This window comes from Rattus norvegicus, chromosome 10 (assembly GCF_021556685.1).
Source record: "Rattus norvegicus strain SHRSP/BbbUtx chromosome 10, alternate assembly SHRSP_T2T, whole genome shotgun sequence".
Taxonomy (NCBI): domain Eukaryota; kingdom Metazoa; phylum Chordata; class Mammalia; order Rodentia; family Muridae; genus Rattus; species Rattus norvegicus.
The window spans coordinates 59,515,299-59,539,250 of record NC_141543.1 but is presented as its reverse complement, the minus strand read 5'-3'; the positions used below and the strand labels follow the sequence as shown (position 1 = coordinate 59,539,250).

At 46.3% G+C, this 23,952-nt stretch overlaps 2 protein-coding genes and 1 non-coding gene across 23 annotated transcripts; 1 reads left to right on the top strand and 2 right to left on the bottom strand.

Moving 5' to 3' along the window:
* The first annotated feature begins 266 nt into the window (after window positions 1-266).
* Odf4 (outer dense fiber of sperm tails 4) lies at window positions 267-6,226 on the top strand. 21 transcript variants are annotated; one of them, NR_199629.1, is given in 6 exon segments: window positions 346-499; window positions 601-902; window positions 4,303-4,476; window positions 4,723-4,891; window positions 5,335-6,048; window positions 6,081-6,226. NR_199629.1 is itself a non-coding variant. In NM_001440105.1 (6 exon segments), coding segments are annotated over 5 exon segments (699 nt in total). In that variant the 5' UTR covers window positions 346-452; the 3' UTR covers window positions 5,379-6,048; window positions 6,081-6,226.
* A 9,739-nt stretch (window positions 6,227-15,965) lies between these two features.
* Window positions 15,966-16,073, bottom strand: LOC120095368 (U6 spliceosomal RNA). Its single transcript, XR_015632545.1, has one exon. It is a non-coding gene; the product is annotated as a U6 spliceosomal RNA (small nuclear RNA).
* Window positions 16,074-20,544: 4,471 nt separating this feature from the next.
* Rpl26 (ribosomal protein L26) lies at window positions 20,545-23,682 on the bottom strand. The gene is given in 4 exon segments (NM_001304534.1): window positions 20,545-20,718; window positions 21,664-21,804; window positions 22,851-23,023; window positions 23,624-23,682. Coding segments are annotated over 3 exon segments (438 nt in total). The 5' UTR covers window positions 23,019-23,023; window positions 23,624-23,682; the 3' UTR covers window positions 20,545-20,589.
* Window positions 23,683-23,952: the final 270 nt, after the last annotated feature.

The following is a 23,952-nucleotide window of genomic DNA, read 5'->3' as shown; positions in this document are numbered from 1 at the left end:
AGCGGAGTGAGGAGACTGACCACTGTTGACTGGAACGGAGACGAGTGGAGAAGCTGGCGAAGCAGTAGGAAGGTTGATGTATGTTTGGGGGAAGCATAAGACGAGAGATGTAAGGAATTTGGCTCTTTCCTAGGGGCACATCTTCTCTTCCCTGTCAGTGAGCATTTGGGGTTAAGAGAAAGGGGGTCTCTCAGAGATCATCACCTTGAGTAAAGGGGGAGTAGCAGCCAGCAGGAGACGTCTGATCCACATTAGGGGCTGGAGCCAGAGAATAGAATTTTGAGAAGGGTTGGAGCTGAGTCCACGGCCCATCCCCCATCTCCCTGCACCACAGCAATATTCCATGGCAGTTAGGGTCTGCTCAGCGGGATGGGGAGGGACCTTCTCTTGGATCTGGAGCTCAGGTGCCTGAAAAGAGGTCCCCCCATTCTTGCTCAGACTCTAGGCCTGTGATGGAATCTGACTTGACTGTGGAAGAATCTGAGACGATAAAGACCAGGTGAGTGTGGGAGGGGAAGGGGACGGTGAAGGCAGGGTGGAGGAAGGGTGAGCTGGGCAGAGCAGAGAGGACTCGGGGAGGACTTCTGTCCCTTCTCCCAGCAGGAGCAGGCGGCCACTCACAGAGCATCGTCGCCACTCCCTATTGCCCCTTCAATGGAAATTGGCACACAGCTCCCGCTGGATGGCCCAGGTGGTGGCCTCCGAGTTCAGCCTGCTGGCCTTCCTCCTGCTCCTGCTCATGGTCTTCTCCAAGAAATGGTTGTATCCTTCTAAGAGTCGTTTCCATCAGCGCTACCCCCAAAACATCACCAAGAGAGTCTACACCTCCATCCACAGTATGTCCACAGGACTCCTGTACATCTGCATATCTAAAAGCTGCCTCAGCTCAGACAATGAGGAAGGTGAGTTCCTTGGTCCCATCCCAGGTCTCCAGACTGCCCTGACCTCATGGTGTCCCTCACTGGCTCGTTCCCTCCAATCAGCCATCTTCATTTGACTTGCAAGATGGCATGATGAGGTCAGGATCATTTTCTTCCTTTGGTTTGGCCAAATCAGTTTGTCTGGCCCAGGAGACGATGTCACTGTTTTGGGCAAAGTCCAAAGGTCTTTCCTTTAAGAATGTTGAGAAGTGCCTGGATCATTCCTGAATAACACTGTTTCAGCTGGAAGGCACTGTCTCCTTCTAGCTTTGCATACCCAGAGTCTTGAGAGGACCCCCTGAACATTCTCTTGCAGTCATTCCTGGTTCCTGTTGTCTTCCTTTCCTCCTGCCTGAGGTCTTGCTTCTCTGGGCTAGCTCTAGGGTTCCCTTGTACTGTTGGGCTTTCTTATTCCTTCCTTCGCTGAATTCTCACAACTGTTTAATCTCTGATGTGATGTTTCATTTGGTGGTGTCCCTCACCACTTCAGTTCTGGATGTCCCTTTTCATCTGTCATTCTCCTTCATGTAAGCAAAAACAGGTATACATCTTATTGATATATATGTACACACACACACAGCAGGATTATATCTTAATGACAATATTATTTATGGTACACTTACTTTCTTTGCCTAGTCGGACCTCGCATTAGCCACACGAGTAGGAATAACTGACCTTATTTACATGAGAAGATTGGAGCTGCTCTAGAGTTCGTTATGTAGCCTATAGCCTTGAGCCACCACCTTCAGCCCCCAGGCTGGTATTAGAGACATGAACCACTACACCTGACTTATGTGCTCATGACTTTTTGTTTGTTTTGGTTTTTGGTTTTTCAAGACTGGGGTTTCTTTGGGTAGCCCTGGCTGTCCTGGAACTCATTCTGTCGACCAGGCTGGCCTTGAACTCAGAGATCTGCCTGCCTCTGCCTCCTGAGTGTTGGGGTTAAAAGGCATGTGTCACCACTGCCCAGGTCACAGAATCCAATTTCAAAAGCCTCTGGCAATGTTGGGGGTCGAGACCTCATTGGAGGAAGGAAGTTACTGGGGAGGGTTATTAGGGGATATCTTTTCTTTTTTTAAAAAAAAAAGATTAATTTATTTTTTTGTATATGAGTACACTGTCACTGTCTTCAGACACACCAGAAGAGGGCATCAGATCCCATTATAGATGGTTGTAAGCCACCATGTGGAAATTGAACTCAGGACCTCTGAAAGAGCAGTCGGTGCCCTTAACCACTGAGCCATCTCTCCAGCCCATCTTTTCCTTTTTTAAAAAAAGATAAATGTTAACTTTATTTTATGTGTATGAGTGTTTTTGCTTACATGTATATCTATGTGCCGTGTCTATATACTGTATGCATGCCTGGTGCCCACAGGGTCTAGGAGAGGGCATCGGATCCCCTGGAACTGGAGTTACAGTTGTGAGTCTCCATCTGAGAGTCAGGCACTGAACATAGGTCCTCTGAAAGAAGCGTCAAGAGCTCTTAACTTGTGAGCCATCTCTCCAGCTTGTCTTGGGGCATTCTCTTGCCCTGACCTCTTCCTGTCTTCCTCTCTGTGCTTTCTGTCTCCTAATAAGTGAAGAATTTACAATTTCCTCAGCTTATGCCACACCTTTCTGCCACTGTGATGGCCCAACTAGTTGGAGCCAAGGAACCGTGGACTAGAGTCTCTGAAGCCAGGGACCAGAATAAGCTTTTCTCACTTTAAGTCATTTCGTCAGGTACTTAAGCCACAGTGATGAATAGGTAACTAATACAGAAAACTGGTTACCTATATCTGATCGCGGGGAAGGAAGCCTTTGGAACTGGTCTCTGGGAAGAATCTGGCTCCTTATCGCCAGTTTCTAGTGAGCACTGGGTAACGGATCTCTAAAGAGTGCAGTCATGCCAGAAAAGGAACAAACTGGAAGGTGTGGACAATGGCACCATGGTCATTAACCAAATTAGACTCCGTCCAAAGGAGCTGACTGCCCTGCACTGTAGGGAAGATGGGGGAAGATGCTTTGAGGTCAATCTCAGGGTCATTCCAGGCTGCTGGGTCTAAAATTATAAGCTCATTTGCAAGATTTCTTTTGAAAAGAAAGCGCCACTAAAGCTCTCATGAGTCCATTGTTAATTTGTGTATTTTTCTTTTGAGAATTGCTATTCATGTTTATTTTACTCTATTTTTTTATGTTCTTGATTTTTTTTCTCTCTATTTACTCTTACTGATTTTTTTTTTCTTTTTGATTTGTTAAGATAGGTTTCCTCTAAATAGCCCTAGCTGTCCTGGAACTTGCTATATAGACCAGACTGGCCTGGAACTTAAAGAGATCTGCCTGCCTCTACCTCTGGAATGATGGAATTAAAGACATGCACTGCTATGCCTGGCATTTTAAATTTTTTATTGTGTTTGTTTTGTTTTGTTGAAACAGAGTCTTACCTTACTATGTAGGTCTGGCTGTCCGGGAATTCACTATATAGACCATGCTGGCCTCAAACTCATAGAGATCTGATCACTTGGGCCTCTCTAGTGCTGGTACTAACCGTGTGAGCCACAGTAGCTGTCTTCTATTTTTATTTTTATTTTTTTGAGACATTACATTGTAGTCCTGATTGGCTTGTAACTCACCGTGTAGCTTGAACCCATGGTTATCTCAGCTGTTGCTGGATTCAGAAGTATGAGCCAGCACACTGGCTTTTATTTTTTGTTTTTTTAATCCATATATTCAAGTGGTTGAAATTCTCAAGCAGTCTTGTAATGGTCCATGGTTTGCAGAAGATTGACACCCTGGACTCAAGTAGTATGTAAACTCAAAGAATGTTTTATTCTGCACAAGTCTAGCATGCTGGGGTCTCCCCATTCCCAAGACAGACACCCAAGTGAGCTCACAGGCCCGATTTAAAGCACACTAGGGAATTTTGGGGTAGGTGACCTCTATGTTAATCTGTTGGTTCCATCTCTACCAACATCCCATTACCGGGGAGTTCGGACTGGAAACTTGCTGGGGGGTCTGGAAACTGTAACTGAGGAAGTAGCTGAGAAAGACTGGAAACTGCTGCTGACCCACAGGCCAGGTGGCTGGGACATTCCATTACCTGAGCGTGAAGGCTGGAGCCTGGGTTTTTAGTTTTTGTTTTTTCCTGTTAGTAATTGAATTGCCTGAACTTGCCCAGTTTTTAGGCCTAGTCTCCTTTTAACTGCTAGTTTGGAGTCTGCCGAGCCTTCTCAGTCTCTAGGTCAGGAATCTTACTTGCAGGAAAGGATTGTTCCCTAATCTCAACTGTACAGGATTTCTTTGGTTCCGGACCATGTGCGCCTCCCCATTATCTGTTGACTTGACTGCATTTCATTTTTGTGAATCCTGAGTTCCTCCCTATTTTTGTCATTTCCCCCCCCAGACAATTTTAAGATGTGGACAATCCATCCAGCTTTTGGGGTGGCTAAGATAAGTTTCATCCTGGCCGTAGGGCTGGGTTTTGTCCTCACCGTGTGGCTTCATCTGCCGTACCTGCCCTGCCTGCAGAGAATGCCTTTCTTTGGCTTGATTGGGATCATCCTGAGCTTCTGTGAAGGTGCCCCCCAGCTCTGAAAAAGGTTCTTAATTCCCTAGCCCACATGGTCCCGGGGCACATCTCCCTCTTCTCTGGGAGTGAGGGGTAGGGTGGAGCAAGCATTGGGGGCGGTGAGGGAGAGGGGAGGGAAGTGAGAGCGGGAGTATGTTTTCTGATTGCTGGAGACTGGAGGGGTTGATTTCCTCAGTGTGAGTGATTTGTGGCTGTAGCTCGGCAGATGAGGCAGACCACCTGTGCAATTCTTAGGTGAGAATAAGATCTCTCCACTCCTGCCTCCCAGTCACCTTAATTTTCCTCACCCTCCTGTTGTTCCCTGTTAACCTCTGGATCTACGAGCTGAAGAAGAATATATCGGTTCCCATCGGCTGGAGCTATTTCATTGGTTGGCTCGTGCTCATTCTGTATTTAACTTGTGGTAAGTGGTTAAGAGGACCCTGTGGGAGGAAGGGACTTAGGTGGGTCGGGGCAGAGACTGTGTGGCTGGAAGAGGCAGGCAACCCCTCTCGCTCCCCATCCCCGACCCCCGAAAGTCTGTAAGGTCTCTCCCCCCCCGCCCGACCCCCGGAAATCTGTAAGGTCTCGCTCCGCCCACCCCCGGAAGTCTGTAAGGTCTCGCCCCCCCCCCCGACCCCCGGAAGTTTGTAAGGGAACCTTCCCCTTCAGCCTGCTTCACCTGTCACCTTCCATGCCACTCTCAGTTGCCCCCTTTTTCTTGTCCCCCAACCCCCCACCCCCACCCCGCTAGGGATCCTTTGTTACCTCAACCATAAAAACTTCTGGAGCCTGATTATGAGCAGCTCCTCCATCAACGCTACTTGCAGCAGCTCAGTGCCAGTGTCTCTGATGAATACCTCACAGATCTCCAAAAGCCAGGCGGACATCCTGGATCCTACTCAGGATGACCAAAAGCCATTAAGTTCAGATAACATCGCCTTACCACCCAACCCAGACACCACTGACTAGGTCTACACTCATCATAACAAAGGACGAGAAGAGGAGGATTTGGGGACCAGCTTTGCTCTCCTCTGCCTCAGCATGGCCTTGTCTGTGGCTCAGGTGATGTGGAATAAATTGCCCGTGTCTTCATCCTGTCTGACGGTTGTCGAGGAGAACTAGAGGAGGGAGAGTAAGGGAGAAAAAACAAAACTCGCTGTGTTTGTTTCCCAGTTCTTCGTGCCTATGAACTTTTTGGATCCGGTTTGTCCCAGCATCCTCTGCTGTAGCGCGCCTGTGCATACACAAGAGGGACTCCATGGTGCAGACACTTACCTGTCATTCACAAGAATTTGGGTTTGCACTGAAAACTGAAAAACAAAAGTAAATCTAGCCAGGCTCTCTGGTGGCACATACCTATAATGCCAGGAGGCTGAGGCAGGAGGATGGCCAGCCTGAGAGCTCTGTGAGACTATGTCCTCAGAAACAAAAATAAAATATAACCAGCTTTTTAACCAGCCAAAATGACTGCAGTGTTTGCAGGAACACAAACTTCTCTAGAGGGCCGGCCAGACCACATAGGTACAAAGAACACCAAGTCTATATATCATTCTCTCTCTCTCTCTCTCTCTCTCTCTCTCTCTCTCTCTCTCTCTCTCTCTCTCTCTCATAGTAAGATCTAGTTTATGAGCAGCTCATTGCTGGGTAAAAATGTATCCCCGACTTACTGCCTTGAAGTAATAAACATTAATTTACACAGAGTCTGAGGGACAAGGAATCTGGAAACACTTTAATTAAATAGTTCTCTTTCTAAAAACTGGATGTTATTTTTCAGTTGACAAATCAAACTTGTGTATATATGTATCCTATATCATGATGTTTTGAAGCATGTGTATAATGTGGACTGGCTCAAAGAGCTCATTGGCATCTGCATGACCTCAAATACTCTATTTATTTATGTGGAAAGAGCACCTAAAATCTACACTTCAGAATTTTTTTTTCAAAATACAATCCATTGAGCCGGGTGTGGAAGCACCACCACCTGCAGTCCTAGCGTTCCATAGGCCGAGGCAGGAGAAAAGCCAGGTTCAAAGCTAGCACGTACACTCACACGCACAACCAATAGTAGTGAGCTATAACTGTGCTGATCTCCTGAATTTATTCCTTCTTTCTGATGAAAAGCTATGCCTTTGGGGCCTAGTAGATGACCCAGTGGGTAAGAGTGCTTGCCATCAAGCCTGACAATCTGAGTTTGGTGTTGTAAATGGCACGACTTCTTCCTCCTCTTCCTTTTTTTTTTTTTTTTTTTTTCCTATTTTTCGGAGCTGGGGACCGAACCCAGGGCCTTGTGCTTGCTAGGCAAGCGCTCTACCACTGAGCCAAATCCCCAACCGCTCCTCTTCCTTTTCTTGAGACAGGGTTGATCTATGTAGACCTTGAATTCTCTATGTAGACCAGGCTGGCCTTGAACTCAGAGATCCACATGGATGGGGTTTGGTCTGGTGATGCTATGTATTTAAACGTTAAATACCAGCCCCTAAGATCTGGTTGCAGTCAAGGTAGCAGATTTGAACTACGCTGAGTGATATCGTATGAACATTGCGGCCAATCTGACTGGTTTAAAGTGGCAATAGCCAAATACTGGGGAGAGTAGAGGTAGGTGGGGGTTTCAGTTATCGGACTGGAGGGGGTCAAAGCTAGGGACCTCTAAGAGAGAGGAGTGGGAGGAGGAAGAAGGAGAGAGGAGGAGAACGCAGAGAACTCTCCATTAGACTGCATGGAGCAGGAGCACATGGCTAAAAGAAGTGCCCCCAGAGAACAGACTGATGGGGAAAAAGGCAGCCCGGGAGAGTGTCAAACAGCAAGGAACTTGGGGAGCACAGCTGGGATATAGCCAGTCCTAGCGTAGAAAAATAGATTGGGGTAACAGCCCAGTAATCCTGGAGATAAAACTGATTAAATAAATCACTAGGACTAAATTATTGGGGGGGGGGCTGGGTCCTGTGAAGAACTAATAGAGTTGGGGTTGGGGATTTAGCTCAGTGGTAGAGCGCTTGCCTAGCAAGTGCAAGGCCCTGGGTTCGGTCCCCAGCTCTGAAAAAAAAAAAAAAAAAAGAACTAATAGCGTTAATTCATAGCTGACCCTGAAACTCATAGAGATCCATCTGCCTTTGCCTCCCAAGTGCTGGGATTAAAGGCATTCCTTCTTTTTAAAGTCTGAACAAGCCTCGCCCCCCTTCCTTTTTTTATTTTTTAAAAGATTTATTCTGTGTGTGTGGGTTCAGTGTGGCTGTCTTCAGACATGGCTGGAAGAGGGCATCAGATCCTATTACATAGGGATTTTTTTTTTTTCGAGTTACCATGTGGTTGCTGGGAATTGAACTCAGGAGCTCTAGAAGAGCAGTTAATATTAACTGCTCTGCCAGAGGATCTGAGTTTGACTCCCAGCACACACACGGTGGCTCACAGTTACCTGGGGGATAACTCCAGGTCCGGAGGGTCCAGTGCCTTTTTTTCCCCCTGGCCTTTGAAGCCACCAGGCACACAGGCATATATACAGGCAAAACACCCATGCATATAAAATGAACATAAACAATGACATAGAAGATAAATATTCCATTGTAGACACACACCCCATTTTCTTTCCATTAGCTCCCCTTAGCAGGCACTTAAGGTAGGCTTCATGTCTTGGCTGCTGTGAACAATGTTTTTGTCAGGGAATACAGACATCTTGGCATATTAAGTCCATCTCCTCAGAATGAATATGCACTCGAAGCACAGGCCTTCGCCAAGGTCTCTCATGAGGTTACGAGTTAAGACGTTGGCTAGGAAACAAGGTATGGTGGCCAATGCCTTTAATCCCAACACTGGCAAAGCAAAGGAGGCTGAGTTTGAGGCCAGCCTGGTCTACAAAGCAAGTTCCAGGCCAGCAAAGGCTACATAGAGAGACCCTGTTTCCTAAACAAAAAGTAGGTTGGAACTGCAGGTGGCTGTCTGCAACCATGGCTGGGGCTGGAGGCTCGGCTTCCACGAGGAGCAGTGCACATCCATTTGCAGAAAGCCTCAGCCCTTTGCTACAGGATTCTGTATATCCAAGGTTAACTGTGCCCAGAGTAGACCGTCTAGTAGAGAGGAAGGAGGAAACCCTGGTGCCTTTTATGATCTAATTTTGAAAACAGCAAAAAATCCCCACAATATCACTGAGGGGTGAGGGTCTAACTCGGTGATAAAGTGTTGCCAAAGGCCCTGGGTTCCATCCCTAGCTCTGAAAACTAACAGCCGAGCAAAGGCAGCCACTCAGAGACGTGTGTGTGTGTTTGTGTGAGAATACATGTGTGTGGGGTTGGGGATTTAGCTCAGTGGTAGAGCGCTTGACTAGCAAGCGCAAGGCCCTGGGTTCGGTCCCCAGCTCCGAAAAAAAAAAAAAAGAGAATACGTGTGTGTGTGTGTGTGTGTAAATACAGCTACTTTCTCATTTTGCATTTTTGTCTAGTGTGTCTTTGTCTTGTTTGTTTTCTTTTCTAAGACAGGGTTTCTCTGTGTAGCCCTAGCTGTTCTGGAACTCACTCTGTAGACCAGGCTGGCCTAGAACCGAGAGACCCAACTGCCTCTGCCTCCTGAGCGTTATGTGCTACCACTGCCTGGCCGAAGTGTATTTCATATAGACGACTTCACCAAACCTAACACACACAGTCATTTACAATTAAAATTACTTTTCTACATAGAGAACTGGCATGATGTCTCCCTTAGTAGACGACCTTGAATAATCCATTGAAGGAAGGTTGCCTTAGGCAGCCTAGCGAAGCCTATGTTCTTTGAATACTGGTGGGAACACCTTCTGAACATCTATCTCTAGACCATATTTCTGGATTGGGCTGTGGCAATCTGCGCAGAATCCTGGTTAAAAAAAAAAAAAAAAACAATTGTGGCTGACTTCAGTATAGCTGCCGGTGACTGAGCCAGCTTGTCTTCAGATGTCTAATCAGGGAGAAGACCTTGCAATCCTCTTGTAAAATTGGTGAATTTAGCCCACTGCTAGTGGCACATGCCTTTAATTCCAGCACTCGGGAGACAGAGGCAAGTGGATCTCTCTGCATGTTCTTGGCCAGCCTGGTCTGCAGAGGGAGTTCCAGGACAGGCAGGACTACACAAAAGAAACTGTCTCCAAAAGCCAGAAAAGAAAAAAAGTGGGGGTTGGGGATTTAGCTCAGTGGTAAAGTGCTTGCCTAGCAAGCCCAAGGCCCTGGGTTCAGTTCCCAGCTCTGAAAAAAAAAATGTGGAACATAGTAATTTCATCTTTAATAAGTATAAAAATGCTCTGGGACTAGAGAGCTGGCTCAGTGGTTAAGAGCACTGACTGCTCTTCTAGAGAAGCCAGGTTCTATTCCCAGTACCTGCCTGGAGGCTCATAACTATCCATGGCTCCAGTTCTGGAGGCTCCCACTTCCTCTCTTTTATCTTTTTTTTTTTTTTTTTTCCGGAGCTGGGGACCGAACCCAGGGCCTTGTGCTTGCTAGGCAAGCGCTCTACCACTGAGCTAAATCCCCAACCCCTCCCACTTCCTCTCATGGCCTCCATGCGCTCACACAGGTGGATTTTTTTCTCGAGGCAGGAACGATTCAACTTGCTTACACTAATATTCCAGATACTGCTCCAGATAGCTTAGTGGTTAAAAGCCCACTGGGTCTGATGCTTGCCTGTCCACACAAGTTCCAGGCCAGCTAGAGTGACATAGTAAGATTCTGTCTCAATTAGAAAAAAACAAAAAGGGGCTGTGGATTTAGCTCAGTGGTAGAGCGCTTACCTAGGAAGCGCAAGGCCCTGGGTTCGGTCCCCAGCTCCGAAAAAAAGAACCAAAAAAAAAAAAAGAAAAGAAAAAAAAAAAACAAAACTTAAATAATATCCCACTACCTACTTACCACTTCCTATTTGTTTAGTCACACACGGATGTTTTCAGTTGTTTCCACATCTTGGCCGTAATCAATAGTGCTGCTATGAAAACTGGACACTTGGGGGCTGGAGAGATGGCTTAGTGGTTAAGAGAACTGACTGCTCTTCCAGAGGTCCTGAGTTCAATTTCCAACAACCACATGGTGGCTCACAACCATCTGTAATGGGATCTGATGCCCTTTTCTGGTGTGTCTGAAGATAGCAACAGAGTACTCACATAAACAAAAAGCAGGACATTTAGGGGCTGGGAATTTAGCTCAGTGGTAGAGCGCTTACCTAGGAAGCACAAGGCCCTGGGTTCGGTCCCCAGCTCCGAAAAAAAAAAGAACCAAAAAAAAAAAAAAAAAAAAAAGCAGGACATTTGTGTGTGTTACACATACAAATACATATTCACACAGATATCATCTGATACGTGTAAGTTTAGGTTGTGGTCATTGAGCTCCGGCCTTTTCTGTCTGCTCTGTTCCTTGGAAGTGTCTGTTTTCCTTACTTCCTCTCTCCCTTCCTCCCTTCCATCTCTCTCTTCTTTCCTTTGTTTTTTGAAACAGCTGGCCGGGAACTCCCTATGTAGACCTGGTTGGCTTTGAACTCACAGAGCTCCTCTCTTCTCTGCCTCTGAGGTGCTGGGATCAAAGGCATCTGTCACCACACCCGGCTTGTACTCTTTCTTAATGAACTCTCTGCTCCTGCCCCCAGCGTTGGCTCCAGGCAGTAGTGAGGTATATTCTTCAGTAGACAGACGTACACACAGCTCGCAACCCTCCCAGCTCTATCCTTGTGTGGATCCCGTGACTTGTTCTGGGCTGTAAGCAGACTAGAGAATTTAGGAGGGTGGTCATCGTCTCTAGTCATCCACACTGGTCTTGCCACTAAAGGGACTAAAGGGTCGTTGTGTCATTTCGGATGCTATGGGTTTGTGCGACCAAGATCCTTGTGGTCCCTATAGTTAAGGCGGTCCTTTCTCTGGAGAAAGGCAGTGCTGGTGTGAACCTGGGGTGGGGTGGGGGACTACAAGGTGACTCAGTCAGCGACCGACCAAAGACACAAGCAGGCCATTTGCACAAGCGTAGAGCAAAAGTTGCGTATCCGTCAAGCGCCTACCCTCCAACAAGGCAGGAAGCGCCTAACAGTGAAAAAGCAGTTTTAGGCTAGAGGTTCCAGTGTGGAGAAGTTGCTCTGGGGAACAGGGTCAGTGGAAGGAGCACAGGCATTCTAATGAAACAGACAAGCAGCGATTAGCAAAGGAGTCCCGAGAGAGCAGGGTATCAGCACCAAGTTTTAAAAGGAAAGGTTGAAACGCACTCAACTCTTCCCTTGAATCAGAAGTCGGCTGTGACAAGGTAGAGCAGTGGCAGACAAACAAGGTCCAAAGCAAAGCCCCTCTCCGACGCCGACCAACTGGAGAAAGCTGCTTTTCTCAGGAAGCTTCTATTTCCTGCCTGCTTTGTTTGCTTGGAAAACTCCAAGGAGTCAGCCATCTGGAGTAATTAATTGTAGGGTTGAAAAAAAAAAAAAGTCAGAACCTGGGTAAACAAAGATTAGCAGGAAGACAATAAAAAGGAACAAGAAGCAAAAAAGGAAGAAAGCAAATTAAATGAAGCTAAGTTCAGCGGGATGAGATGGGGAACAGGATTTCAGGCAAAACTTGTTCTGTCGTCAGCTAGCTTTTCAGTGAGCGTCCTAAGTAGGCTCTAGCTTTTTTGTTTTTTTTTTTTAATCTTTATTTTTATTCTCTGTGCATGGATGTTTTGCCTGCACGTGTACCTGGTTCCCTCAAAGATCAGAAGAGAACAACAGAGTCCCTGGAACCAGAGTCATAGACCCCACCATGCGAGGGCGGAGAATTGAATTCTCTGGAAGAACAGCAGTGCTTAACCACTGGGCCAACTCTCCAGCCGCAGTATATGTTTCTCCTTTTGTGGTGCTCACGCAGAAGTCAGAGCCTTCGGAGTGCTAGGCAGGTGGTCTACCGCTGAGCCACACCCTGCTTTTATATTTACAGGGTGCCAAGGCAGGAAAATCTCTCTGAGTTCCATGCCAGCCAAGGCTACATAGCAACGATCTTGTCTATGGATAGATATGCAAACCCCACAATAATAAAACAATGACAATTCTAAAAGAAAATGGCTGTTAAAAAACAATCATCATGGGTCACCCCCTCCGTCCCCAATAATGATTCATGCCTTTAATTCCAGCACTTGGGAAGCAGAGGCAGACAGATCTCTGTGAGATCAAGACTGGCTTGGTTTGTTCCAGGACAACCAGGGCTGTAACACAGAAACACCCTATCTTGAAAAACTAATTTTGATAATCTGTTTTCCCTTTCCTAGCCCTGACTCTGAAACTAATTATTAATAAATGCCTAGGCCATAAACATTGGCTCATTCCCTGACTAGCTCGTAACTTATTTAACCCATTTAAACTATCTTATGTCTACCATGTGGTTAGTTACCTCTTCAGTCCTGGCCCACTTCTTCCTTCAAGTCTCCTCAGAGTCTCCCTGAGTCTCCCTACTGGTTAACGCCGTCTTACTGGTCTGTTATCCTCAGTCTGTCTCCCTTGATCGGTCCCCTGATGCTCTCCTGATTCTCTATACGCTCACTAGTTCCCAGAATTCTCTCTTTCTGCCAGTGTCTTACCACCTATTTCCTGTTCAGCTCATTGGCTGTCAATTTTTTTTAAAAAGATTTATTTATTTATTATATATGAGTACACTGTAGCTGTCTTCAGATACACCAGAAGAGGGCATCAGATCTCTTTATAGGTGGTTGTGAGCCACCATGTGGTTGCTGGGAATTGAACTCAGGAGCTCTGGAAGAGTAGTCGGTGCTCTTAACCGCTGTGGCTGTCAATTTTTAAATTGACAGGTGATGTTTATAAAAGATCCTCTCTACAACAAACAAATAAATTCACCCCCCAACAAACAAACAAAAAATAGAGCCAGACATGCCTTCTAAAATCCCAGTCCTCGAGAAGCATATTTTTGCGAGTTTGAGCCAACCTTGTCTATATAGCAAGTTCCAGGATAGACAGGGTTATACAGAGAGACCTTGCCACAAGACTAACTAGTTAACCAACCAACTAATTAACTAACTCCCTAAAATAGAGAGAGGGGTAGAGAGTCACCCTATCTAAATCAGTTAAGTAAGTGTGCAGAGGTGACTGTCACTCAACAATTGAACCCAACTCTTGGCATGCTCTGCTCTGATTGGTTGCTGTTCCAGCTGCACTGGTGTGCAGAAACCGTTCAAGATTATTAGGAAGCAAGGCGGGGTCCGAGCCTCTTGGTTGGCTCCTCTGCTCTTCTCCTTCAGTGCCAGCTAAGCACATCCTGGTTCTTAAGTCTCCAGAAACCACTGGCAATTGACCATGAGACATGCAAGACGAAAATATTCCTTCTTCCCTCTTAAGCTCCAGAAAAGCCTATTTTATTCATGATATAAAGTAGCATAAGCTGGTCTGGAGAGATGGCTCAGTGTTTAAGGCTGCTTTTTGGAACACAGATGACCTAGGTTCAATTCCCATCACCCACAAGGCCCAGCTATAACCATGTGTAACTCCAGTTCCAAGGGATCAGATGCCCTCTTTGGGTCTCTGCAGGCTCACTGCATGCACATGGGATATGCGGTGGACACTGCTGGAAAATAACACACATCCCCGGCCCTGTGCATAGCAGTTGTTCATTGAAAGGCAAGCTTAGTTCTTTCCTCCGAGTTCCTTAACTCTGTGCAGTTCTCTTAGGAGCTAGACGGCAGTGTGCTCAACCTTCAAGGGTCAGCCTGTGACCTAGTAAGCGGCTGTGCACGTGAGCAGACAGGACTGTGGCATAAGGGCACTGAATGCCATCCCAATGGGCCGGGACAAGACTGAGCAGACTGGCTTTTGCTGTCCTGCTCCCGCCACCTCTTTTTCCTGTTGAGAGGTAAGAATTTACCAAGGGTTTGCTAGTCCTAAGGAGGAAGTGACCTCTCCCACCCCCTTTCCAAACGTATCACCCTCTCAAAAGCCCCATTATATCCCTGACTGCCTTTTATTTACAAGAGACAGGACTTGGTTATAGACCAAGACTTTAATTGAGCCAGAGCTTACACCCTGTGTGAGAAAATATGTCACAGGCTCCTTACTCCACCAGTAAAAACCAAAAACCTTTAGCCCACTCTCCATCTTTTCATAGCCAATGTGAGTTCTAGAAAGATTAAACATGAAAATCTTCAAAATGAACACAGGGTCCCAGAAAGGTAGTGCGACCCTCCCTCCACATCCGTACACGTGTAGAGACTCTGACTCCACTGTAAAACTAGTCTGAAGAGTCTGCTTAGTCAGGCTTATAGGAGCCATGCCTCTCAAGAACAGCCACTTGCTTCTTTTGTACAAAATAAAGACTCCCCTGAATGCGTGTAACTGGTGTCGACCCATCCTGGTTTCTGTTGGGAGAAAGGTCCTGCCTTTTTAAGTATTATTTGGTCTGAGGGAATGCTCTGAGTCTCTCATCACTTTGAAACAACTGTTGCCTTCTAACCTGGGTCAACACACCCCGTCCGGGAATTCTCAGCGTTTCTGCTAAGAGCTGAACTATGCCTCCAAAAGATGCAGAAGTTGGAACTTTCTAGAACCCAGGAATGCAACCCTTGGAAGTTTTGAAGCCCACACCATTCCAGAGAGCTCTCAGCCTCATGCCTGTGCATAAGATGTGAGCTCTCAGCTACTGCTCCAGCACCGTGCCTGCCTGCCTGCCTGCCTGCCCTCCTGCCTGCCTGCCTGCCTGCCCTCCTGCCCTCCTGCCTGCCCTCCTGCCTGCCTGCCATCATGCTTCATGCTGCAGTGCTCCTGGACACACCGCTGAAACATAAGCAAGCCTTGGTCAGTGTCTCCTCACAGCAACAGAAAAGCAAAAGATAGGAGGGAACCAATGTTCACAATTGTCTTCCGATCTCCATGTATGCATTTGTGTGCATGCCTCAACCTCAAATAAATGTAAAAAAACAAAAAACAACCCACCAAACATTAGAAAGATCTTTGAAGATGGTTACAAAATGGAGTCATTTAGGATAGGCCCTAATCCCACTGACAAGCTTATTTTTTTAAAAAGGGGCCATTAATGGGGATGAGTGAGCAGCAGAGGTGACTGTAGTTAAGAGCAGTAGTTTCTCTCGCAGGACCAGGGTTCAGGTCCCAACACCCACATGACAGCTCACAACTAACTGTTAATGTTAACTCCAGTTCTAGGAGATCTTCTTACCTTGGGCACTCACGGTACATATATATACATATAGACAAAACACTCATATTCATAAAAAAAAGTCGTAAAAGATTAAAATGTAGGGCTGGAGAGATGGCTCAGCAGGTAAGAGCACTCTGGCTGCTTTTCCAGAGGTCCCGAGTTCAATTCCCAGCAACCACATGGTGGCTCACAACCATCTGTAATGAGATCTGATGCCCTCTTCTGGTGTGTCTGAAGACAGCTACAGCATACTCATATAAATAAATAAATCTTTTAAAAAAATTAAAAATTGGTAGAGCGCTTGCCTAGGAAGCGCAAGGCCCTGGGTTCGGTCCCCAGCTCCGAAAAAAAGAACCAAAAAAAAAAAAAATTAAAAAATTAAAAAAAAAACCCTATAGAATGCTCCTTGATTTTGTATCATCCTTGCACAGAGGCCACACTGAACTTTTCTGTGACCTTCCAATGTTAGTATGTGTGCTCCTGAAGCAAGCACTCTTACAGTCTTTTGAAACTTTTAAGTAATTTAAATCCATTTGATCTTTACACTCCCCAAGTTCCAGGATTATAGGTGTTCACTACCACGCCTGGCACAAGGGCAAATTTTTTGAAAAGCAAACAAAATCGTGAGAACAAAATGTATTTTCCAGCTGAGAAGAGCCAATGGCGGATCAGTGGGTGATCTTGATTCCTAAGACGAAGAACGAGATGATAATAAATGGTGAAGGCCATTTCCGGTGCGTGGTTCACTTCCCACTCTGCACCGCCAGCATGAAGAAGTCGGGGAGAGAGATGTCCACATCTGCAAAGCTTCAGGGAAAGAAAGTAAGGCTGGAGCTCACTGTACCCCTCACCCAGTCCTGTGTCTCCAGGGCTGCGAAGCCACCAGGAGGTAGAAGGTCAGCTCAAGGCAGGGGTGGGGGTTGGGTAGAGGTGTAACTGTCGTAACTTGGGCCTCCTGCACGCTATTACAAAGGACAATGTCTTGGAAGGAGAATGGAGCTGCTGGCCAGGGACTGAACAAGACTTTGCACCTTCAAAACAAGCTGGGAAATGATGTCCTTTCCTATCTAAAAATAATGCAGCTTCCCTTGATATGGTCACATCAGCTCACCAAAAAAGTAATGGCCAGGGCTGGGTATCTGCCACTAACCTCTTTTGGCCTCCGTGGCCACCAGGTGTGTTTGGTGTACCTACACAGAGACAAAACATCCCTATCCATAAATCTTTTAAAAAGTAACAAACAAAAGTCCCCAACTCCTATTGAAGAGCTGGCAGCAGGCAGATCACGAGACCCTACTGTTGGTGGGTAAAGTCCCTTCACTTGTATAACCTTGTTTCTTATGAACCTCTTTGAGGTAGGCAACATCAGGGCTGTTCGTGTCCCCCAAACAGGAGGGGCCCAGCATGAAGGATGATCAGAAGAGTTTTTAGTTAGTTCTGGGACACGGAGGAAGACAGATGTGGAGAATAAAAGGTTTAAACCCTCCCTCCTCCCTATGCACATCTCTGCAGAACCATTTATTTTAATTAACCACTAATTGATTTATGGATTGGCACAGGGTTTCTCTGTGTAGCCCTGGCTGTCCTGGAGCTCACTCTATAGACCAGGCTGGCCTCAAATTCAGAGATCTGCTTGAGTGCTGGGATTAAGGGGTGTATCACTATGCCTGGCTCGAGATCGTTTATTGATCTAGTTTGTGGGCGGTGTTCCCTGAGCTTTCTTCTAGGCCTCAGGAACGTGGCAGTGCATGGATCCTTTGCCTGGATCACAGTCGTCCTGGTTCTGAATTGTAACCCACACTGTTTGCCCTCCTCTGTAGCTAGAGCAGTGACCTCAAGCCAGCTTCTATGTTTTGCTCCAGAGACCTGTTGTTTCCATGGCGATGAGTCACTTCCTGGAATGCACTGACCTGTGCCAAGAGACAACATGATTTTATATTCTTGAGAAGTAGACTCAGGCCAAGATCCAACCAATTCTGACCTACATTTAAAATGTTCAAACAGACCACACAACTCTTCCTGTGTGTCACTCTAAGAGCACAGTTTCTCTTGAGTTAATGAGGTTAGGAGCCGCTGGATGCAGGTGCTGGGAACTGAACTCTGGTCTAACTCTGGCCCTCTACAAGAGCAGTGTGTAGTCTCTTCCCTACCCCCCATTTTTATACATATTTTGCCTGCATGCATTTAAGTGCACTGTATGCCCAGAGGCCAGAAAATAGCATTAGGACCCCTAAAAACTGGAGTTAATAGTTGTGCCATCAAGAGATGCTGCGACCTGAGCCCAGGTCCTCTGGGTGTTTTCCAGTGCTGAGCCATCTCTCCAGCTCCCACACCCAACTTTTTTTTTTTCCAAAAGGATCTCTGGCAAAGTTTTATTAAAAGAAAACTTTCTGGGCTGGAGAGATGGCTCAGTGGTTTAGAGCACTGACTGCTCTTCCAGAGGTCCTGAGTTCAATTCCCAGCAACCACATGGTGGCTCACTACCATCTGTAATGGGATCCGATACCCTCTTCTGGTATGTCTGGAGACAAGAGACAGGGTGCGCGCATACATAAAATAAATAAATATTTAAAAGAAAACTTTCTGACTTTTTTTTTTTTCCTTTTCTTTTTTTCGGAGCTGGGGACCGAACCCAGGGCCTTGCGCTTGCTAGGTAAGCGCTCTACCACTGAGCTAAATCCCCAACCCCAACTTTCTGACTTCTTACCAGTCTGTTCTGGCATGCTTTTTTTTTTTTTTTTTTTGGTTCTTTTTTTTTTTTCAGAGCTGGGGACCGAACCCAGGGCCTTGCGCTTCCTAGGTAAGCGCTCTACCACTGAGCTAAATCCCCAGCCCCTCTGGCATGCTTCTAATAACATAGAATCAATGATAGCTAGTGTGCATACTCAGTATTTTCCACACACTGTGCCCAATTCAGTGTCATTGCCACTGTAGTGATGATGATGGACACCGGTTTTAGCCAACATGGCATAGTATTCTTTTTTTTTTTTTTTTTTTGGAGCTGGGGACCGAACCCAGGGCCTTGCGCTTCCTAGGTAAGCGCTCTACCACTGAGCTAAATCCCCAGCCCCTATGGCATAGTATTCTATTTCACATTTCCTCAAAGCTGGGCAGTTGCTGTCGAGGATAACCAACTTCCTTTTGCCTTGTCTTATCATTTTGAGTCTGTACCCCAGCACACATTTTCCACTTTTCCTAACAAGCTGGAGCCTAGAGTTGATTGACTCCAGAGACTTTTTTATCGTCTTCGCAGCCATTTTCTTGCCTTAGGTGTAGGACAACCCAAGATCAGCCACCAAGATACATATCCTACTATCCTACTTCTTACATGGGTGCTGGGGATTTGAACTCATGTCCAACACTTAAATTGCAAACACTTTACATCTGAGCCCCAGGTTTTTCAGTGTTTCTTTAAGCAATGTTCTGAGTTGAGGCCCTCATTAGTCAGCTTTCCTGAGTGATGTGCTGGTGGGGTGGGTGGCCAAAGAGCTTAGGTAACTAGTTCTCAAGTCATGCTAACTCTCTTAGTTTTGGTTTTTCTGACCAAAGCTTTCAAATCAGCCAACTTCCCCGTGTGCATTAGCGTCCAGCCCGCTCACCACACCTCCCCTTCACTGAACCTGCAACCCTCACTGAAGCTCCCAGCTCTCTATGTTCTCAGGGCTGAGATGTGTAACAGCCTACAGGCTGAGGCTGCTCATAACCTGTACCCCTCCTCATGGCTCCCAAGTATAAAGTGGCTAAGCTGTTCAAACCACAAAGGCATAGCCTACAGGAACACGGTAGTGTGGCAGTGCGGCCATGTCTACACTTGAGAGTTCCTGACTCTTACTATTTACTGCTTACCAGCTTAGAAGAATGAGGACATGTAGCCAGGCATGGAGCATCTGTTTTGGGCCAGCCTGGCCTACATAGTCAGACCCTATCTCAAAGCAAAAAAACCAATTAGGTAAATACTGGCATTCATTACAAGTGGGTTTTGTTAAAACCTGCAACAAGGAAAACCAGCTTATTCCGTAAGCCTAGGTATGGCCTTGCACCTCTGGAGCCTTTAGAGTGGGCTCAGAGCACCACCCGTGCCATCCACCTGGCTCAGGAACCACCTTTAAAATGCAAGTAAAGCTGATGACATCAGGAAAGCCTTGGAGTGCACTGTTCCAGTCGCTATTAGATTCCTAAACCCTCCCGAGATACTGGCAACAGCTGCCAACTGCAGGACATCCCAGACTTAGTTCTCAGAGAATTCATTTTCTTGTAAACTATTTTGCTATTATGACCCAGGATAGCCTCAAAATGCTCCTGCCTCCACTTTAGCTGGGATTTCTGATGGACTCAAGGCTGTTTGCAACTTAGTTCATAGCACAGATCCAATAAAAATTACCACAGTAAAATTCTCACTATAGTGAAATCACAGCAGCCCAGTTTTCTCCAGTGAGACAACACAAGTGTTCTTCCAGGGTTGGAGAGCTGCCTCAGCAGTTAAGAGCCAGCTGCTCAAGTCTGGGTGCCGACAATTCAAGGAGATCTGGTGCCCTCTTCTGGCTTTTGTAGACACTGCAGGAATTTCTCAGGTTTTTCCAATACATTTCAAGTAATTTAGGCCCTGTGAGATGGTATCAGGCTCCAAGACTGAAAACCTCTAGGACTCACAAGGTGGGGAACTGACTCTTGGGCTCTTTCCAGATATCAGACCATTTTCAACTGGCCATCCTAGAAACCTCAGTAGAACCCCTCAGGATAAGGGCCATTGCAAGACTCCGAGGCTGCCAAGGCTAACTATTAAGTCCAAAACTCACCATAGCTCCCGATTCCACAAAATTATTAGGAAACAGAAAAAAAAAAGACCCTCTTAATTCCACATGTGTCACAGTGTCCGTAAGTGTGGCTGTCCTCTCAGACCCAAGGACTGACACAGAAGCAGAGTAAGGCACAGGGACAAGGTACTTGGAAAACACCACACAAGACAGGACTACTTAAGCAGTCTTTAATGAAAACTGGGCATGACATTTCTACTCCTGCATCTTCTCGATAGTTTCTTCCTTGTATTTGCCCTTCTCCTTTCCTACTTGCCGGGACTTGGCTTTCCTCTCCAGGATCTTCTTGCGGTCCTTGTCCAGCTTTAGCCTGGTGATAACCACCTGCAGAAAAAGAAACAGCCTTAAGTTTTAAGCAACCACTTAGGCCCAACTAAAGGTCACATTTCCCATTCCCTGAACCCAGGGTGGTGGATACCTAAATTTATTTTCTAAACACCTACAAACCATACAGCTTTGAAGCAGAAGTTCTGAATTTATCCATCTAGTCCGATCTGATCACATGCTGCACTAAGGACCAAAGACCAAGAACTGACCACTCTATTTTCCTTGAAAACGGAGCTAGTGGTAGGAAGCAAAAACCAAACCAACAAACAAACAAACAAACAAAAAAAAAAAAACCATTAGGAGGAACATGTTACAGAATAAAAAAGTCCTGGCTACTAAAGACACACCTTTCCTGTGGAGTATTGTGGCACACGCCTGTAATCCCAGCACCCAGGAGGCAGAGATAGGCAGACCTCCGAGCACTAGAAAAACAAAACCTCAGAACTCACTAAGGTGATGTGCTAGGCTGGAGAAAGGGCAGACCTCCATAGCTTTGATCTCCATGGGCATCACACACATAGAAGCAAACAGGCTTGATGTATCATGGCACAATTTTAATACTGACACATAGGTCTTTTGGTTTTTCTCTAGCTTGAAAAATAATTTTTATTTTATTTTTAGCACTGATGCAGTTCGGCTTACTCACACATTAAACAATCCGATCACAAATTTGGGATAACGGACACGCGAAGAGTCTAGGACAGGGCTGCAACCCTACTTATCTAATAATCACCGCCTTTCTCAGACTTCAGAATACTAATCACTAAGTTAGAGGGGGAAAAAACCACTGTCCTGAACATCAATGCCCGCTTTCCCTCTAGTTCAATGATTAATAGCGCTGCTTTAGGAAACATTTCTAGCACAGGGGCCACTCCCAGGTGCCCTGTAAATCTGCAATCACAGGGTCAGAGCAAGTGGTTTCCTTCTCTCAAAAACACCCACCTTGCTGGGGTGGATGCCCACATGGACAGTTGTGCCGTTAGCCTTCTCTCGCTGGACTCGCTCAATGTAGATGACGTATTTCTTCCTGTACACTTGGACCACTTTGCCAATCTGCTGGCCTTTGTAGTGTCCTCGAACAACCTGCATGCAAATTAAGAAAAAGGTAAACAAGGGCAAGAGTATATAACACAGTAACCCAGGACTCCTGAACCATTTATACACCCCTTACTTCTAACAGAGCCACACCTTCCCTTTTTGGGGTGGAGATGGGCTTACTAGGACTCAAATCCAGGACCTGTACATATAAGGTAAACACTATAAACAGTGAGCTAAATCTGCAACCCTAAACCTTTTATTAGTCTTCAAAGAAAGAATACAAACCAGGCCATTTTCCTATAGCAAAGAAAGGCTGGTTAAAAGGTAAAGCCACCACTCTGGCTTTTTAAAAAAGCAAACTACTCAAGACCATTCCTATAGCTGTTTTTTTTTCAAAGACTTATTTATTTAATGTATATGGATACACTGTAGCTGTCTTCACACACACCAGAAGAGGGTATCAGACTTTATTTCAGATGGTTGTGAGCCACCATGTGGTTGCTGGGAATTGAACTCAGGCCCTCTGGAAGAGCAGTCAGTGCTCTTAACCACTGAGCCATCTCTCCAGCCCCTATAGCTGTTTTCAACCCACACTGATCCTACCAGGGAAGTCTTCCATTTACTTTGTTAAGTATTGTTAAGAAGTGTTAAGCCGTGCCAAGTGGGCAGTGCACGCACACCTTTTATCCTAAAGCTGCACTTCTGTAAGTTCAAGGCCATCCTACTCTACAGAATTAATTCCAGGACAGCCAAGGACTACACAAACCTTGCCTTGAGAAGTGTTATTTTAAGGACCTCCAGAATTTACCAATCACTATTTATAAATTACAGCTACAGAACATCTTACCCGAATAGAACCCCACAAGGACATTAACAAACAGTAAGAGCTGAAGACAGACCAAAAAGCACACCACTTTCCAGTTCTTTCACTCGACACAAAGCAACTCTTTCAAACATCAAATGCAGGTCTGCCTAAATGAAAGGCAGGGGATTGGCCTTGAATTTGGCAGAGTAGTAAACAGAACTATTGAGGGCTCGCCCCTCCAATAGTCGTAAAGTTCGTTTAAGACTCACCAAGCAAGGAAACGTACCTGAACTTCGTCGTCCTTTCGAATGGGCATAGACCGAACATTATACTTCTGTCTCAGTTCTTTGGAAAGCGGAGAAGACATGATCTTCCTTCGAATGTGAGATGGTGCATTGAAATGCCGTTTGCGGTTCTTGCTTCGGTCAGAAGTCACGAAGGGATTGAACTTCATTTTGGCTAAAAAACAAAAGACCCTTTAATGCTTCAAGTCTCAGCCAGTTCCCCAAACTGCATCAATCCCACTTCCAAAGCACACAACGTTCACTGAAAGACGTCATGCTCAGTTACTCCATTAGACCTTCCTAAGTTTTTTGCGTTTTCCGAGGTGGTGACTCTGCCACTAGTTAACAGTTGTCTTACTTTTAACCTTGACTTTCCAACATAAGGATCCTGTGAGGGTCCTACATAGCGCTGGTCTTTTACCTTCTCATTTACGGACTCCGGTGTTCTGCATTTTGCCCACTTGAGCGTGAAAAACTAAGGCGGATCTCCGAACCCGTTTAACTGGCCAGAGGGCTAACAGCACTGATGATTCGAGGCTACTATTTAATTAATTACATCTCTATAGGACCCCGCCGGCCTTCGCGTCCACGAATCTGTTCCCTACCCCTCTCCAGCCCCGCGGCCCCTGGCTAGGACATGGAACGAGTTCATCCCAGTACGGCTCGCTGGCTGATGCTGGGCCAGCAAGACTGTCTCGGGGTCTCGGGACAGAAAGCCTCATTGCCTCGCCGCGGATGGCTGCGGATTACCCGGGACAACCCGCCGAAAACTCACCGGCTGCAATCCAGCGATGGCCGCAAAAGGAAAGAGATCTACATGCGACTTCCGGTTCTGTAAGTTGACACGAGATCTCGCGAGAGTCTCGGAGCGAAAGGGGAGAGGAGGTTGAACGAGAAGAGACTAGGAATGGAAGGTTAGCGCCATCTCGTGGTTCGGAGGGGAACTGCGAGGGTTCTGACGTCATCTCTTGGAGGCGTGGATGCTAGGCTTAATCCTCTGGGGAAAGCAGTACTGGGGGATGAAGAAGGTTGCTTAGGGACCGTAGGCCAGCAAGATGGAGGAGTGAGAGGACCTAGGGTACCTCACCCTCCATTCGTGGACTC